Source organism: Schistocerca nitens, chromosome 4 (assembly GCF_023898315.1).
Source record: "Schistocerca nitens isolate TAMUIC-IGC-003100 chromosome 4, iqSchNite1.1, whole genome shotgun sequence".
Lineage (NCBI taxonomy): Eukaryota > Metazoa > Arthropoda > Insecta > Orthoptera > Acrididae > Schistocerca > Schistocerca nitens.
In genome coordinates this window covers 906241816-906260528 of record NC_064617.1, presented here as the reverse complement: position 1 = coordinate 906260528, position 18713 = coordinate 906241816, and the positions used below count along the sequence as shown (strand labels likewise).

The following is an 18713-nucleotide window of genomic DNA, read 5'->3' as shown; positions in this document are numbered from 1 at the left end:
CTTTGCAAAGCCGGAATTACATGTTGCACAAGGAGGTCTGTATAATTTGCAGATGTCACTGTACACACAACACGCCCATGAGGTGTCATCTCGGAAAAAAATGGACTGAGAGTGAAGGATCTCGTGAAATCACATCTCACAGTCATATAATCTGAGTATGGTGGATGTTCCTGCACAACATGTGGCAGAGTAGAACCCCATATGCGACAGTTCTGTGCATTCACGGTATTGTACAGAGTAACATGTGCCTCGTCCATTCAAAGAATATTCTCTGGCCACATGTCATCCATTTCCATGTGTGCCAAAAAATGAAGGGCAGAGTCACGGTGTTGTAGTCTATCTTGGGACTTCATTTGGTGCACATTCCAAATGTTATAGGGATACCAGTGTAAAGTGCACCACAAAATCTTTTGAACTGTTGACTAGGGGAAAGAAAATTCTTGCGACACAGTTTGAGCACTGGCTGCAGAGTTTGAGGCAACTTCATCAACAACTGCCATGGGAATGGGCTGCTTTCCTCTCCGTGTGCACCACCTAACTCGCCTGTTTCTTCAGTTTTCTGGATCGAATTCTTTAGCCCATTTATTGATGTGGGGCCTCCTTACAGCTGTTTCTGTTGGCCACATTCCCAAAATGCAGCACTTCTATTGCTGCTGTTCTGATAAAACAGCTTTACCAGCAGTGCACAATCTTGCTTCTCAACAGCCATTGCATTTCATACAGAAAGCTTCAGCCTTCTTAATCACTTACACTAACAGTCACATCACTAAAGAAATCAGCACATATCGCCAAGCTGCAAACTTCACAATGACGTCAAAACAGGAGAGATTTCTTATTCTGACTGCATATAGTGCCATATTTTCACCTGGTGGCAGAAAGTGGAACTATTATTTTAAACGCACCGATTAATGAAGATACCTACAATTTTTTCAACATCCTGAAATTTATATAGTCTGCACTACTGCACTTGGAACATCGTTTAACAACCCAGTAAGCTGTGTTGCAAGTGGAACAAGCTACTGCTAGTAGTTTGTGTGCATGTTTTGGCCAATGTTTCAACAACAATAAATAATAATTTGTTTAACAATTTATGTGTGCACTAATTGTATCTTCAAGCTATCTCACTGGTAACTGAGGTCAACAGCTTTTCATTGATATTTCATACGTGTTCTTAACTTGTCTGAAACAATTGTAACAGAGGTATAAATAATAAATGTTTAAATGATAATAATAATTAAACGATAAATGGTACAATTCTGGTGATAATTTTGTTGGAATCTAGAGCTGATGTCAATTTGAAAAGTGTCTTTGGATTCTTTTAGCACTGTTGCAAGTAATTTTAACAGTTTATGTGAATATCTAGTATTTTCAACATAATATTTCAGTTGTTAGTCCATCATGGCTTCCATTCCTCGCTCCTACAGGCCCTTCCAGCCAAGCCAGTGAAAAGACCACAGCCACTAAACAGCTGGTCGTTTGCCGCCTTGTGTCCACCACACTTCCACCATGGCACATATCAATTCCCTGCCCCAACCGTTCATAACACTCAGCTTGCTCTTGGAGCTCACAATGACATCATATAAAATAATCCCACCAAGCCACTTGTTATGTCATGGAGGACAGTTGCTACCACCAGTGCCAACTGGTGTGAACAGTTATTTTGATTCTGTTTCTTGTAGTTCCTCATTTCAGACTTTTATACATAAAACACACACTTCTAGAGTCACTGGTGCACTGATATAGCACAGTATTCACCATATGGCTGACTTGAAATTAAGCCTCAACTCAAATTATAATTTTCATATATGTTAGGAAATTATGTCTGAAGTCAGTTGTGGAGGACTGTGTATTTGGGTCTCTGTGTGGTTGTGTGTGTACTTTTACTAGAAAAAGGGCAAGAGCTCAAAAGCTAGTGTGATAGTGATATCTGCTATATGTTTCTATGCTCAACACATCAGTCTGCTGTAGGTGAGTGGGTTGCCTTTCTCATATTTTATGTATTGCTCCAACCAGGAATTTCCATTATTGTATTTACTTTCCGTAAGTCAGGTACAATCAGTTTACAAAACTGACTAGGTTGTTTGTTCTTAAGTTTCTTGGATAGTAATGAATTTATGACATCTTCAAATCATGATATCTCCTGACATTACCTTTAAGTGGAAATAGCTACTACACAGTATTCATGGTGGGAAAAATTATATCTGTTACAATAAGAATATGAAATCCTTTACCAAAATAAAAGTTGACAAATACATGTACACTTAAAATGCAATCACAATTCTGTGGTTACAAAATGAGATAATTAGGGGTGGGTTAAGCATGTTATGGTTAAATTAAACATGCCATGTTTCAAGCTTTGTTTGATCATTTAGTAGATCACTTGGGAATGTGCACTTATTGCAGTAAATTTCTATTTTTTCAACAAGACTCTACCACCTTTATGAGCCAAGTGCAATTTTTGTTGGCTTTTTGCTATGCATGTCCGTTTATTTCTGTCCATGCTAATATCAAATGGAAAACCAACTCTGTCTGTTATGCTTTCACAATTAAACCACTGAATCGATTTTGATGCAATTTGGTATAGAGATAGCTTGGATGCTGAGGAAGAACATAGGCTACTTCAGAAACTGTGTGGTACAACATGTTTATTGATTTGAAGGATATAACACTAAACATGGAACAATAATGCCTCTCTGAGAAAGCTATTTACTCTTTGACTTTTGAACTTTATTTTTGTGAAAATGGTTTATTCTTAAATATGTTCTACATAAGACGATTCAATGTAATGAATATAGTGCTTATACAGTCCTCGACGTGTTAATTCATACTTCTACATTAATATCAATCACAAGGCATTGCATTTTAGCTGCTCAAGCGTCATGCACCTTGTAGCTCTAAACTGTGAAGTGGTTTGGCTGAACCATTTCTAGTCTTTTGGTTAGCATTGTAGGCTCTTAACTATGGGGCATCCAGTTTGATTGCCAGCCAGATAGTGTATTTCCGCTCGTCACTGTGTGTGGTGTGTGTGTGTGTGTGTGTGTGTGTGTGTGTGTTTTGTCCTCATAAGCATTTTATCATCATTGATGTTCAAACCGTCGAAATGTCGTCAAATGAGTACTTCCACAAAGCTCCTGAACATTCCATGCAGGGCCTCCTGACCAATAATGCCATACACAAATTTAATTTCATTTTATTTTACTGATATGCAAGCGCAGTCGCAATAGTCTTCAGTAACATGTAAGCTGGATCTGTTTACGTTTCTTAAGTGAGGAAGATCCATGTGCTCACAGAATCTTGTATGGAAATTTCTTCTGTTTATCCTATTCATGTCTTTGGTCATGAACTGCAGCTAAGGTTGTATATTCCTGATTGATTGTATGCTTTTGCTTTTATTTTTGAAGTTGTTGATGTTATATTGTTACTTGTATTACATTCAGTTTTAACATTGATTCTTTGAATAGATTTGTTACTTAATATAAAAGTCTTTGTATCACCTGAAGGTAAGTATATTGGCTGGTCATAGTGTCTCTGTAATTTTTTCAAGAGAATTTTTTTCTTTAATAGAATAAAAGTGAGTGTCCCTAACTGTAAATTACATGTAAATATATGACTTAGAAACAGTAATATCTAAATAAGTTGTTATTTTGCACAGGGCAGGCGCAGCTACCAAAATACAGTCAATATAAATTTAAGAATGACAAATATTATGAGAAGGAAAGTTACCACTGATCATATACCGGAGATGCTGAGTCACAGATAGGTACAACAAAAAGACACTCACAATTATAGCTTTCAGCCCTTAAGGCCTTTGTCAACAACACACACACACACACACACACACACACACACACACACACCTACACACACACAAATGCAACTCATGACTGCAGCGAGGAGGAGTGATAGTATGGTGCGAGTGATGGACAGTGAAGTGCTGCACGTTAGACAGCAGGCAGGGGAGAGGTGGAGAGGTGACGGGGGTGGGGGGTGGGGGGGTGAAATGGAGAGAAATAGAAAGACAGGGTGCGGTGGTGGAATGATAGCTGTTTAGTTCTGGAATGGGAACAGGCAAGGGACTGGATGGACGAGGAAAGTGAATAACTAAGGTTGAGGCCAGGAGGGTTATGGAAAGGTGGGATGTATCACAAGGAAAGTTCCCAAAAGCTGGTGTTGGTGGAAGGATCCATATGGCACAGGCTGTGAAGTAGTCATTGAAATGAAGGATATCATGTTCAGCAGTGTGTTCAGCAACAGGGTGATCAACTAGTTTCTTGGCCACAGTGGCCATTCATGCGGACAGACAGCTTGTTGGTTGCCATGCCTACATAGAATTCAGCACAGTGATTGCAGCTAAGTTTGTAGACCACACAAATAGGTGATGTTAGTGAACGGACTGGAGTAGGAGGTGGTGGGAGGATGTATGGAACAGGTCTTGCATCTAGGTCTATTAGAGGGATATGAGTCATGAGGTAAGTAATTGAGAGCAGGGTTGTGTAAGGATGGACGAGTACATTGTGTAGGTTCGTTGAATGGTGGAATACCACTGTGGGAGACGTGAGAAGAAAAGTGGCCGGGACATTTCTCATTTCAGGCCACAACAAGAGTTAATCAAAACCCTGGCGGAGAAAGTAATTCAGTTGCTCCGGTCCTGGGTGGTACTGAGTTGCGAGGGAAATGCTCCTCTATGGTGGGACTTTGGGAGGCGGTGGGAGACTGGAAAGATAAGGCACGAGAAATTTGTTTTTGTACAAGGTTGGGAGGATAATTATGGTAATTGAAGGGTTCCATGAGACCCTCAGTATATTTCGAGAGGGACTGCTCGTCACTGCAGATGCGATGACCATGGGTGGCTAGGCTGTACAGACTTCTTTGCATGGAACGAGTGGCTGCTGTAAAAAATGGAGGTATTGCTAGTAGTTAGTAGGTTTGATATGGTCAGAGGTACTGATGTAGCCATCTTTGAGTGGAGGTCAACATCTAAGAAGGTGGCTTGTTGGGTTGAGTAGGACGAGGTGAAGCAAATGGCAGAGAAGTTGTTGGGGTTCTGGAGGAATGTGGATTGGGTGTCCTCAGCTTCGATCCAGATAGCAAAGATGTAATCAGTGAATCCGAACCAGGTGAGGAGTTTAGGATTATGGATGTTTAGAAAGGATTCCTCTAGGTTGCTCATGTATAGGTTGGCATAGGATGGTGCCATGCAGGTGCCCATATGCGCATACTCGTACCCAGATTTGTTTGTAGGTAATGCCTTCAAAGAGAAGTAATTGTCAGTGAGTATATAGTTGATCATGGCAATTAGGAAGGAGGTTGTTGGATTGGAATCCGTCTGGTGTTGGGAAAGTTAGTGTTCAATAGTGGTAAGGCTATGGGAATTAGGAATGTTAGTGTACAGGGAGATGACATCAATAGTGATGAGCAGGGCACCATGTGATAAAGGGACAAGAACTATGGAGAGTTGGTGGAGGAAATGGTTTGTATCTTTTATATAGGAGGGAAGGTTCTGGATAACAGATTGAAGGTGTTGGTCTACGAGAGCAGAGATTCTCTCAGTGGGGTCATAGTAAATGTCCACAATGGGGCATCCTGGGTGATTAGGTTTATGGACTTTACGATGCGTTTAGAAGGTAGGAGTGTGGGGCCAGTAGGAGTGAGCAGAGAGATGGACTGCTGGTAGACTTTATGGGATGGGCCTAATGATTTGAGTAGTGACTGCATATCCTGCTGCATTACTGGAATGGGGTCACTGTGGTAATGTTTGTAGTTGGAAGTATCTGACAGCTGGTAATATATAAAAGGAAATGTTATCAGCAAAAGTCTAGAAAATTTTTAACCAATTTATTTGGAATTTTTACATAATACTCTAATAAAAATTCGGATGGACATAGACTATAATTTTTTTTTTTTTTAAACAGCAATGTACGAGTTTTCTGTTAAAATTTACTGCAAAGAAGAAAATGTGCTGTGCTGTGTAAATGTGTGGTTTTGTTTTCTTTCTCACAGTCAGTTTTAACAAAAATAGCAGGGCATTTAAATGATTAGACAGATTGTTTCTCCCATATTTAATGTTTCTCCTTAACAAAACATAAATTGTACACACAACAATGTGCTGTTTTGTTTTCTTCCTCAAAGTTGGCTTTAACAGCAAATCTGTAGGCTAGGGAAGACGTACTTATGCCTTAATGGCTTATGGTTAGAATACTACTATGCAGTCAGAATTGTCTGAAAATTTGTATTGCTACCCATTTGCGAATTAAAACTGTGTGAAATAATGTCATAGAAACTACTACCCTCACAGATACAGCAACTGCAGAGCTCTCTCTATATTTTGTATACTAATAATCCCTAACCGATTTACCCATATTGTTTGAGTGAATCAAGGTTTTGTTTACAGTAAAATGCTGTTCAGCATGTAACTATATTTACAAATTAATTTGTGATGTGAATGTATAATGACGCATTCCACATCATTGGGATTTATTGTGCAACATGATCCATGGAACATGAAACTAACTAACTAACTAAAGAAGGTCAATGTCAGACATTCGAATATGTTTGAATTGATTTATGATTAGAGAGTTTTTAAAATGGTCAGTTGTATGTGCTCTTTCACAAACTCTTACCAAAAACTAACAATTATATGTCCTGTGAAAATCTACTTATATGTTTTCTTCATCACAGTTAGTTTTAACTATGATAGCTGGGCATTTAAACAATTAGACAATTTTTTTGCATGGTCATTTATATTCCTTTTACAATCTGACAGTTCATAAAACCAGTCCATGTTGTTACCACAGTTTCCAAAAAACAAAAAATGTTGTATATTCTGACATTTTGTAATTTTATTGGTTAAGGGAAATTTTAAAAACCTTAAAAATGGAAAAAAATTACAAAAAAACGAAAACATAGGTGTCTTTTTCCTTCATATTTTGTATGATTTATTACTATTCTGAGTTCAAATTGGTTGAAGTGATAATTCGAAGCCAGACTTTGTGTCCTGACACAATTCCCATGGTACCTCAGATTGGGATGTATATCCAGTTCCGGTTTAGCAAAAGAAATGTGTGGCACAATTGGAGTGACAGAAGGGATTGGTTGATAGACTTATTTTGAGACAGCAAAGAATAATCAGTTTGCTCATGGAGGGAAATGTGGGGTTAAAAAATTGTGGAAGGAGACTGAGGCTTGACTATGGTAAGCAGCTTCAAGTGGGTGCGGATCACAGACATGCTGAGACTTGCACAATGTAGACTAGCATGGAGAGCTTGCATCGAACCAGTCGTCAGAGTGAAGGCCACAACAACATTGGTATACTATCCATTAGTCAGCAATTGTACCAGCATGGGTTTATAGTAGAAGAAACCCATTTTAGGTCAATTATCTAGAAAATGAGACTGTCAAACAGACCTGTTTGGCCCAAAGCTTTCTTTGACAGTCTGTTTGTTGTGCCTACCTGTGACTCAGCATCTCTGCTATATGGTGAATAGCAACTATCCTTGTCATAATATTGTCATCATTCCATCCTGGATTTTCCATTGGTTGATTTTGTTTTATATTCCACTTAGGGCATTCCATTACCATATTCACATTTTTTCCCTTATGACAAAACATCTTTTAGAATATACAAAGAAAGCTGTGGTGCTACGTAAACTCAAACAGATCAGTATTTTCCATCCAGTTTATTGTACATCAGTCAGTTTTAGAAACTGAAGACAACTGGCAGATATTTGAATTATCTAGTTGGGTATTTAAAAATGCTGATTCATATCTACTATCCCTCCCTCTCCCCACTCCAGCCTCCTCTTTACCTCCACCTGGCCTCTCCCATCATGCGCTAATGCTTGTGATCTGGCTTCAGTGCCAGAGACAATGGTTGTGTGTGTGTGTGTGTGTGTGTGTGTGTGTGTGTGTGTGAGTTTGTTTGTTCGTTGAGTACTTTCCCAATAAAGGCCATGTTGGCCAAAAGCTCATTTTGTGACAGTCTTTTGTTGTGCCTATCTGCAACTCTGCATCTCCTCTATGTGGTGAGCAGCAAATTGTCACATTCTATCGAGGATTTTCCATTGTTTAATTTTTTGATTGTATGATTCATGCCACACTCTCTTTTATTTCCTCCTTTTTTTCTTTGTTTTCTTATGTTTACTTCTCACTCTGTCCCTACTATCAAACGCAGTTGTTATCAATGTACATCTTACTCTCTCTCTTGCATTTTCCTTCCTGTTTGCCTCCTCTCAGCCTCCTAACATGTGAATTTCTCCCATGTGTCCCCTCCCGCCGTCTGATCCTTGGCAGTGTTCCCGAATCATTCTCTCGTTCCACCCTGAAGAAGCAATGTACTGGTTTCCAAAGCTGGGATTAATATCTTCTATTTTAGTGTTATTACAGTCATTATCAGGAATCCTGCTTACTGAAAGAAAGAAGTACTGGCCAATCATTCTGTGTGCTTGTAATAAAACCTATTTAAGGATACTAGAGCATATGCTAAGCTTGATGAATATGATATTCCTGGAGGAATTCTCTCAAAGAATTGACTCAGATTCAGGCGACATAACTTGAGTGGAAAACAGCTTTATTTATTTATTTAGGAACATGATAATCTTGCAAATAGTATATATTGGTGATTAGATCGAGTCCTATTCCTAAATTGTCTAGCAGTATTTGACTCTGAACCACATTGTTAACTGATAACAAAGATACAGTCACGTGGAGTACCTTCTGAGTTGTGTGTTCTGACTGGTACAACCCCGTACATTATGCCGAGCAGTGATTGTTTAGCAGAAGTGAACATAGAATTGGGTGTGGACTAAGGTGTTCTCAGTTCACACAGACAGTTTATCTTTTAGGGCCAGCAGCAAAATTTGCTGCTGCTGCTTATGATGATGAGGATGATGATGATGATGACGATGTTTGTGGAAACTGTTAGTCCTAGACAAAAAATAAATAGGACCTTTTTGTAGCAAATTTAATTTAGTTTAATTGTGTACTGAGACATGTTTTTGTTGGAGTGTGCAGTTTTCGAGTTATTAAAGAAAAATGTACAAAAGTGATACGTTGTGTCTCGGAAACCGTTCGCAATAGGGCATATGTCCACGTGAAGTTTTTTGTTCAGAATCACTAATACTATTGCATCTCAAAGCATGTACCTTTCCTCCTGACTCACCCTGTATGCTACTAACACACTATTGTCACAGCAGTGTTGTTAGACTGTGTTCACTTGTAGTGATGAGTTTCCCCAACACTGTTTCAATATGCATTGGCCTGCAGGCATTGTGTCTTTGGAGCTGGCATGGAATGTTGCTCACCTATGAAGCTACATACTGTTACACTGTACCACATTGTCCATCTGTCGTAGCCTCACCACAGCACATCAATTTCAGCATTAGTGATGCTATAATGTGTAGTACTTGGAAAACATTGTCTGGAATTCCAGTTCTGTATGACCTCCCACTTGCACTGCTCATAGAGGTTGGTCTGAAGTCCATCATGAATACTTCAACATTTCTTATCCAGAAATAGCCTGGTGTGAAGTTTCATTTAAATTGTGTTATTTTGTTTACTCCATAATTTAGCATTAATAGAGTCTAATGAAGCAAATACAAGAATCACCTGTACTCATGGCGAAATTAATTTTAATATCCCCTCACACTGACTGATCACTGTTCACACATCAGTGCAAATAAAAAAAAATATTTTCAATAATCTTATTGTTTAAATTAACTGAAGGTTGTCTGTAATAAATCTCTGCTCATTGGTAATTGTGTCTGTGGAATAGCAATAGCCAGCTGCTCCCTACAGATTTCATGACACCGGAAAATGTTTATAACTAGTATTAATGAATGAATTTGGTAGCTACACTCTTCATATTTATCAAGGTTTTTCTTCATCTTTCTCACTGCTTAATAAATTACATTTATCATCTTAGATGTAAAACACAATAAAATTGGCAAGAGTAAGTGGGTAGATGAGTAAAACTACTAATTTTAATAATTTAAAGTGAACTACAGGTACTGGTAGATAGTATCATTCTAACACTTATTCCATAATTTTCTTTCAGTTTACCAAGCTTAATATCAAGGATCAATCTGTTGATTTGCTACTTAGTGGGAATCTCAGTTTGGAATACAGCCACCCTAATAGACATTTTTTTTTACTTGCTTGACTTAAAGGTATAAAGTTTTGTAGATGCCAGTTATGCCACATCTGAAAGACTGTTTGTTTCTAATTATTATTCCAGAAACAACCATATTTGTGTGTGTGACAATAGTATTTACTAAATAGCAGCAGCCTGTATGGCACAGAGAAATGGACACCAACTAGCTTAGTTTTTAAACTGAAGAACTATATTTCAGTCTGTATGTTACATTGCTTATTCAACATTGTTGTTTTAAGACCGATCTTTTACTGTCTTAATTGTCTGTAATTTTATCAAGTATCATTGCCATTTATGATTACCCTAAATCACACACACACACACACACACACAGAGATATATATATATATATATATTGCTTCACAATGGGAATGTTCAAAAAACCCTGGTTGAGAATAACAAATTATTTAGTAACTCCTTTATTTCGAAATAATTCGTTGATTCACAATGATAATTATTTGTGAAGCAAATGAAATTAATTCTTTTTGAAAAGTGAAAATGGCGTTCTTTTATTTACAGGATTGTTCAGTCAGGCGAACCGTGTCCGATGTGTTCAGAAAATATAGATCCTAACGATCTTACAAGGATACAAAGTGCAGAACTATATCTCTTCCCACAAGGACAAGAATGAAGATATAATTCCAGTCCTCCTACAGTAATAATGAAATTGCCATAAAACATTTAACACTGAGAAAACTCAGTAAAACAAGAAATGGAATCACTTTCAGCAGGAACACCACTACGTTTACTGAAACTGGAGGTTTCATTACCAAAAATGCCTTCTTTAGATGAAAATAGGAAATAAAAGAAAAAATTATGTGAAGGGAGATATGTGAGAAAGCACCTGATAATTGGAGAGCATCCATCAGTCATTGCAAAAATGTTCTGGATATTAGGAAATGTCTTTCTGTGGACTATTTTCTCTTATCTTCTGCATACTTTAGTTTCTCGTGTTCCCAAATGAAGAATTTCTGCCACCACTGGGTAAAATTTTAGTAATGTGTTTTATGTTTGTAACGATTGGCACCAAAATTGCTCCTGTGAAACATGCAATTTTTCTATCTATACTTTCTGAAATTTGTAGCTTTTATTCGTGATTTTATTGTGTACACACAGATGTTACATACACTTTGCTTTAAAAGTTTGATTCCCTCCCTTATTTTATAATAAAAATATAACTTATTTAACTAGATGTTGTCCAGAATATGAAGCAATAAAATTTTGGTTCATATTAATTGCTTTGTACTTTAAAATTTTGAATGCTACCTTACAAAGATTTGTACTAAAAATAACAGAATGTGGTATTGAGGACTTTATTAGAAGAAGAAGAAGTATAGGAGTAGGAGGAAAATGCTTAGTCTGCATTATTCTGTCTCCTATTTGCTATATTATTGTTTATGTTTGTACAAACACTTCGGCAAACATTGTTTGCAACTTGGCAAGACATTCATTTGCGCTGCCTGTGTCATTTATGCATAATGCCAGACATGAACTGGAAACTGCTTCCAACTAAACTCTGCCTTTTTACCAGGGCAACATGTACCCCCTTCAGTTGCTATCCATGTTATGTTAAGGTATTTCTGGTCCCCTAATATGCATATTCAACAACAACTTTATTTTAGTTGCCACTTCAGTTCTGCTTTACAATATTATTGATCAGATTAGACAGGATACACTGTTTGTTTGATAGATCTAAAGCATGGATATCCTCAGGTTTGTGGATCATGTCAGAGAAACAAAAACACACAATACATATTTACAAAAGAACTAATATGCCAATGATGTGAAATACGTCAAATTTTAAACAATGGAAAATCCAAGATGGAATACTGACAGTATTAGGGAAAGGATAGATTGCTACTCACCATTACAGATAAAACACAGCAAAGAAGAGAAAAAGGATGGACACTAATTAGAGTAATGTGCTAGAGGATAGTAACAAAGGAAAACAGCACTGGATTGCAGGTATCAATTCCACAATACTGTCTTACATTTGAAACATATTTTCATTTACAAATTAATATCAAAATTGTCACAAATATGTTACTAAAGTGTATCAGGTAATTAAAACACTATTGTTGCCAAGTACCTTTAAAACATGCACTGAAGTTGTGAAGAAGACACACATTATAGAGAAATCATAATGTGATATTACTGTATTAATGATACATGCATAAATTGGTGGTTCCAATAAATTGGAATTGTTACAGTTGATCACTCATATATCCTATGGGCCTCTCTCAAACTGTAGTTTAGGAACGATAAACATTTCCATGTTGGTGTTGGAAAATAAGTTTCCCTAATGGAGGACACCTTTCTGCACTAAGGTTTGGATTTGTAGCCTTTATGTAGATTAGTTTTATTCCTAGTATTGATTGAGAACAGAGAGATTTATTATTTATGATATATTTTATTAAGAAATAAATATACTGGAAAAAGTTTAGACATGACATTCTTAGATTCACATCACAAATAATTCTTATTACACACTGTCAGAATTTGAACACTTAAGCTTCACTTGATGAGTTACCCCAAAATATTATGTTGTAAAACATTACAGAACAAAAGTAAGTATATGTATGTCGTCTCCTCCTTTATTTTTACACCACCTGAGTCTTAACAACATTTACATTATCAGTACACCTGCACTCATCGTTAATCCATTGAGTGGATTTGTTCTGAGATTGGCACACCACCCCAAATCCCAGAAGATGCATGCTAATGTGTGCAACTGTCTGGATGGGTCACTTTCTGAACTGTCTGGATGGGTCACTTTCTGAACTGCATCTACTTCCTTTTTGAAGTGTAATGACAATGAATTGGCTAAAAACAATTCATTAACAGCCATGAAAATGTCATTAACAGCTCTCTCCAAACCCATTTGTTTTCTTATCACAATGTTTTTGTCATTTGCAAACAAAACAAACTTAGTATCTAGTATTGTTACTGATGCATCAATATCACCACATGCAACTAGCCTTCTGTTGGATGATGTCTGATTGACAAGTACAGAACTCTTTCCTTTCGACACATTGCTTGAACCATTTTGTAGAACTTTTTTTTTTTAATGCCATAATAAGTATTTTCTGTTTACTTGTGTCCACAGACTTGCAGTATTTCAGAACAACATGTACTACCTGAACTTCTATTGGCTTTGGCTTTGGCTTTGGCTTTGGCTTTATTTATTTTGGACATCAGATTTCGACATATGTGCCTTTATTAAATGATAACTCACAAAGAAGTACCTCAATACATATATTCCTTACTGTTAAAAGACATTGACCTTCTGTCCAACTATATTTCCATATTTCACTTCATTTGTATTATAATAAACAAGTTTCTTCATTATCTGTATAAGAGGAGGACAGGGCACTACATTTAATAATTTATATTGAATTTATTGTAAATAGTATAAGTTTCACACTTTGATTGCACCAGGTGACATGTTACCTCATTCTTTGACTTAGTTATCCTATTTGGGAAGCTTACGGTAGTAATTAAACCGAAGGTAATGTAACTGTTGTTATTTTGGTCATCAACCTTAAAGTTGATTTGATTCAGCTCACCATTTCTGTCATGTGCCAGCTACCACCTTCATTTCAGCCGCATCCCGCATTGTGGACAATCTGCCTATACCCAGGCATGGCCCTGTAAATCTTATCCTTGACAGTCACTTCAGCTGTTGTGTTTGCAATGCTATCTGATTTTCATCAGCTTTCAGTAGCACTACACTTCAAAAGTTTCTAATAGTTTCATTTATGCTTCTCTATTATCCATGTTTTATACCCACACACAGCTGTGCTCCAAACAAAGCTTTTCATGATTTTTTTTGCAATTGTATTTTATGATGTCAATTGCTGTTTCCTGCTATTGAAATATCTTTTACCTTGAGCGACCCTTGTATCTTTCTTCTTTATCTGTGCGACAAAAACTTCTTGTCGTAGTTTAAACTAATAAGTTTTGAGACAGAATTTCTGGCTAGTACTTACCTTCAGGAGGAAATTTCATTACTGCCAATAGTCACATATAAAAGTACACACATTATCCTAATGTTAGGAACTAACATTCCCTCCCGAGGCAGAAGAGAAAGATAAGATTAAAAAAGATTCAAAAGGAAAGGCAGGTCACACAGGTCCCAGGATGAGAGGGAGTTTTTTTGTCCTACTTTAACATCCAGCATATCCACCATCAGCATACTTGTGCCAAACACACACACACACACACACACACCATGGTTTAATGAGCATAAAGAGAGTGAGTTACCTTTCTATCAATGCAGTGTATACCATGATGCTCAAGAATGGAAGCATTTTATTCCATTCCACATTATCAATTGCCTTCTCCAAGTCTATGTATGCAGTGGATGTTTTCTTGATTTTTGTAAATATGTCCCCTGTTATTAACGGCAGTGTTAAAATTCCTCGGGGCTCCTGCTTCTCCTAAAACTGACCTGGTCCTCTCCTAATTTACTTTCAGTTTTTCCTTGCATTCTGTGATAAAGCACTCTTGTAGATATTTTGGATGCATAGGATACTACACTGATTGTGCAGTAATTTTAAAATATATCTGCTCTTATTCTCAACAGAAGTCTAAAAGTTATTTTGTTTTTGAAATCTGATGGAATTTCCCCATTTACATAAATTTCGTTCATAAGCTCATATAGTTCTTCCGCCAACTCGTGGTCTGTAAGACTTCTGCTGGTTTGCTCTTGTTCTGGTTTTGAGTCCAAAGACTGGATTGATGTAGCTCTCCATGATAGTATATCCTGTGCTCATCTTCATCTCCAAATAAGTACTGCAATCTACACTCCTGGAAATTGAAATAAGAACACCGTGAATTCATTGTCCCAGGAAGGGGAAGCTTTATTGACACATTCCTGGGGTCAGATACATCACATGATCACACTGACAGAACCACAGGCACATAGACACAGGCAACAGAGCATGCACAATGTCGGCACTAGTACAGTGTATATCCACCTTTCGCAGCAATGCAGGCTGCTATTCTCCCATGGAGACGATCGTAGAGATGCTGGATGTAGTCCTGTGGAACGGCTTGCCATGCCATTTCCACCTGGCGCCTCAGTTGGACCAGCGTTCGTGCTGGACGTGCAGACCGCGTGAGACGACGCTTCATCCAGTCCCAAACATGCTCAATGGGGGACAGATCCGGAGATCTTGCTGGCCAGGGTAGTTGACTTACACCTTCTAGAGCACGTTGGGTGGCACGGGATACATGCGGACGTGCATTGTCCTGTTGGAACAGCAAGTTCCCTTGCCGGTCTAGGAATGGTAGAACGATGGGTTCGATGACGGTTTGGATGTACCGTGCACTATTCAGTGTCCCCTCGACGATCACCAGTGGTGTACGGCCAGTGTAGGAGATCGCCCCCCACACCATGATGCCGGGTGTTGGCCCTGTGTGCCTCGGTCGTATGCAGTCCTGATTGTGGCGCTCACCTGCACGGCGCCAAACACGCATACGACCATCATTGGCACCAAGGCAGAAGCGACTCTCATCGCTGAAGACGACACGTCTCCATTCGTCCCTCCATTCACGCCTGTCGCGACACCACTGGAGGCGGGCTGCACGATGTTGGGGCGTGAGCGGAAGACGGCCTAACGGTGTGCGGGACCGTAGCCCAGCTTCATGGAGACGGTTGCGAATGGTCCTCGCCGATACCCCAGGAGCAACAGTGTCCCTAATTTGCTGGGAAGTGGTGGTGCGGTCCCCTATGGCACTGTGTAGGATCCTACGGTCTTGGCGTGCATCCGTGCGTCGCTGCGGTCCGGTCCCAGGTCGACGGGCACGTGCACCTTCCGCCGACCACTGGCGACAACATCGATGTACTGTGGAGACCTCACGCCCCACGTGTTGAGCAATTCGGCGGTACGTCCACCCGGCCTCCCGCATGCCCACTATACGCCCTCGCTCAAAGTCCGTCAACTGCACATACGGTTCACGTCCACGCTGTCGCGGCATGCTACCAGTGTTAAAGACTGCGATGGAGCTCCGTATGCCACGGCAAACTGGCTGACACTGACAGCAGCGGTGCACAAATGCTGCGCAGCTAGCGCCATTCGACGGCCAACACCGCGGTTCCTGGTGTGTCCGCTGTGCCGTGCGTGTGATCATTGCTTGTACAGCCCTCTCGCAGTGTCCGGAGCAAGTATGGTGGGTCTGACACACCGGTGTCAATGTGTTCTTTTTTCCATTTCCAGGAGTGTATTAATACTGTCTGCAAGGTCATTAATACTAAACCACTTCCAATATGTAACAATGGGGAGGGATGTTTGGAGAGAGGAAAGGGACATGATGACATCAAATTCTATAGTTCATTCATTTCTAAAAGATTTTTCAGCAGGTTTTTGAATTTGTCCTAGTCGACTGCACCCTGCATCCCTGACCCTCCCCTCTCATTTATAACCTAGTTATGCTCTTCTAACACTGTAATAACTGAAGCCTTTTCAGAATTTGTATCATTATCTTCAAACTGTAAGGTTTTTAAACTGTATGTACAACTACATAGAAATTAATGTTTTTGTTACTTTTGTAACAGTACTAATCTTGATTTGGAGAGTAGTTATTTGTTTCTCGGGCAGACAGTATTTAATTTTATTGTTAGTTTGTGTTAGATTTTGACAGTATGTGTAGTTCAGCGATATTTACATTGGAAGGCAGCTAGCGATCATCATTTTGTACAATATATTTGTGCATAAAGATGACTCACTTCACGTTTTACTGCAAGAAAGGTACTCTACTGTGAGATGTCAAATTTGTAATATCCTTGGAACAGTGAGTCCAACTGTCACATATTTGTGAATAAAAAGAAAACAATGGAAAATCCAGGATGGAATGTAACAATAGTGTGAAATACATATTTGTAAATAAACATGATATAAGCAGTAACATACGCTGTACTTCACAGATGAGTCTATTAGTGTCAAAGACTGTGGCTCTGTATTATCGTGGATGTACACAAACTCATTTGTGACTTCACATACATTACAAGTCTAACAGAAATCATCAATGTTAAGATCCCAAAACTGTAGCTCACAGTATTTTTGCATTCAATTTTGTTTTATAAATCAATTTGGTTGCTGTAATTTCAAGCTGACTATTGAAATAATAATTTAAAAAGAAGTTCTCGATCACTTAAGGAGACTGAGGAATTTCATTAAATGAAAGCTACTTAATTTGAGAGTGAATTGAGAAACTTGGGATGCGTTGATGTGCGGAAGAAATTTTGACTTGGTTTCAGATAGATAGTTATCAATTAAATTCGTCAACAAGCAGTGTAATTGAGATGTTATTTTATTTTATTTTGACTACCAATTTCGGCATTCCAGTATGCCATCTTCGGGCCCCATATGCATCTCTCAAAAATAAAGGATATTGTCATACAGTGCCATATATTCCTGGATGTTGTGAATTCAAAACTGTATCCACATGCTTCATTCAAAGACTTCATTGCATTCAAGTCTTCGTATGAAGCACGGGGGATACTGTTTTATGACAGCCAGGAATATATGGCACAGTACGACAATATCGCTTACTTTCGAGAGATGAATATGGGGCCTGTTGGTGAATTTCATTGATAATTACTTGACTAGATCCCCTGTCCATGATGGCTCAACAGAGACTGGTTTCAGATAAGTTGGAAATTTAAATACAAAATTGCAGTAGGAGAAAGATAGCTATTGTCAAAAGAGGTTTGAAGCCTTTAACATTCTAAGTTATTCAACACAACATTAAGATTGTTCTGCTGTGTGGTAGTGAACCTTACATTAGAAGACTGACCCGTGTTTTGTTTTTTACCATATTGCCAGAAATGTTTTTCTTGTTTAGTTTTGTAGTCCAAATACTATTAGTATGAAGGGCACCAGAAAGAAAATTATAAACACAAAATCAAAAAAATAAATAAATTTGTTTTCACAATAAATAAAAATATGATCCTTCATAAGATCCTCTTTAAGAAATCGGAACCCCCCTGCCACCTTTGAAAAAATCCTGGTTACATCCTTGTTGGTGCCTATCAGTCCCTTCTCCTAGTCAAGTTGTTTTTCTCCAGTCCAGTTCAGTACCTCCTCATTAATTATTCAATCTACCCATCTAATCTTCAGCATTCTTCTGTAGCACCGCATTTCAAATGCTTCTATTCTCTTCCTATGACAATGTTATGAAAAAGGGTAGGTACTAGTCACCATATAGTGGAGCTGCTGAGTCCCAGATAGAACAACAAAAAGAAGCTTGTGTGTGTGTTTTGTCTAATTCCAGTGAAGGCCTTTTCTGCCAGAAGCTTGCTTGTTTGACAGTCTTTTTGTTGTGCATCTCTGCTTTCTGGGGAGTAGCAACTGTCTTTTTCATAGTATTGTCAGTATTCCATCCTAAAGTTTCTATTCTGTTCGTGTGTGAACTGCATATTGGCCATGTTTCACTTCCGTACAAGGCTACACTCAAGACAAATACCTTCAAAAAAATTCCTAACACTTAATTTAAATTAAATGTTAACAAACTCCTCTTTTTCCAGAAATGCTTTTCATGCTATTGGCATTCTCCATTTTAT

General features: G+C 38.4%; 1 protein-coding gene across 3 annotated transcripts in view; it reads left to right on the top strand.

Annotated features, from left to right (window-relative positions):
- Nucleotides 1-11343, top strand: part of LOC126253477 (WD repeat-containing protein 19) — a 328532-nt gene extending 317189 nt beyond the window's left edge. For 2 of the 3 annotated variants that reach the window (XM_049954835.1, XM_049954834.1), the window contains one exon: nucleotides 10667-11343. In XM_049954835.1, coding sequence (XP_049810792.1) covers nucleotides 10667-10778 — 112 coding nt within the window. In that variant the 3' untranslated portion in view covers nucleotides 10779-11343. The remainder of the gene's footprint in view (nucleotides 1-10666) is intronic. The other variant, XM_049954836.1, reaches the window with a different exon arrangement.
- The last annotated feature ends 7370 nt before the right edge of the window (nucleotides 11344-18713 follow it).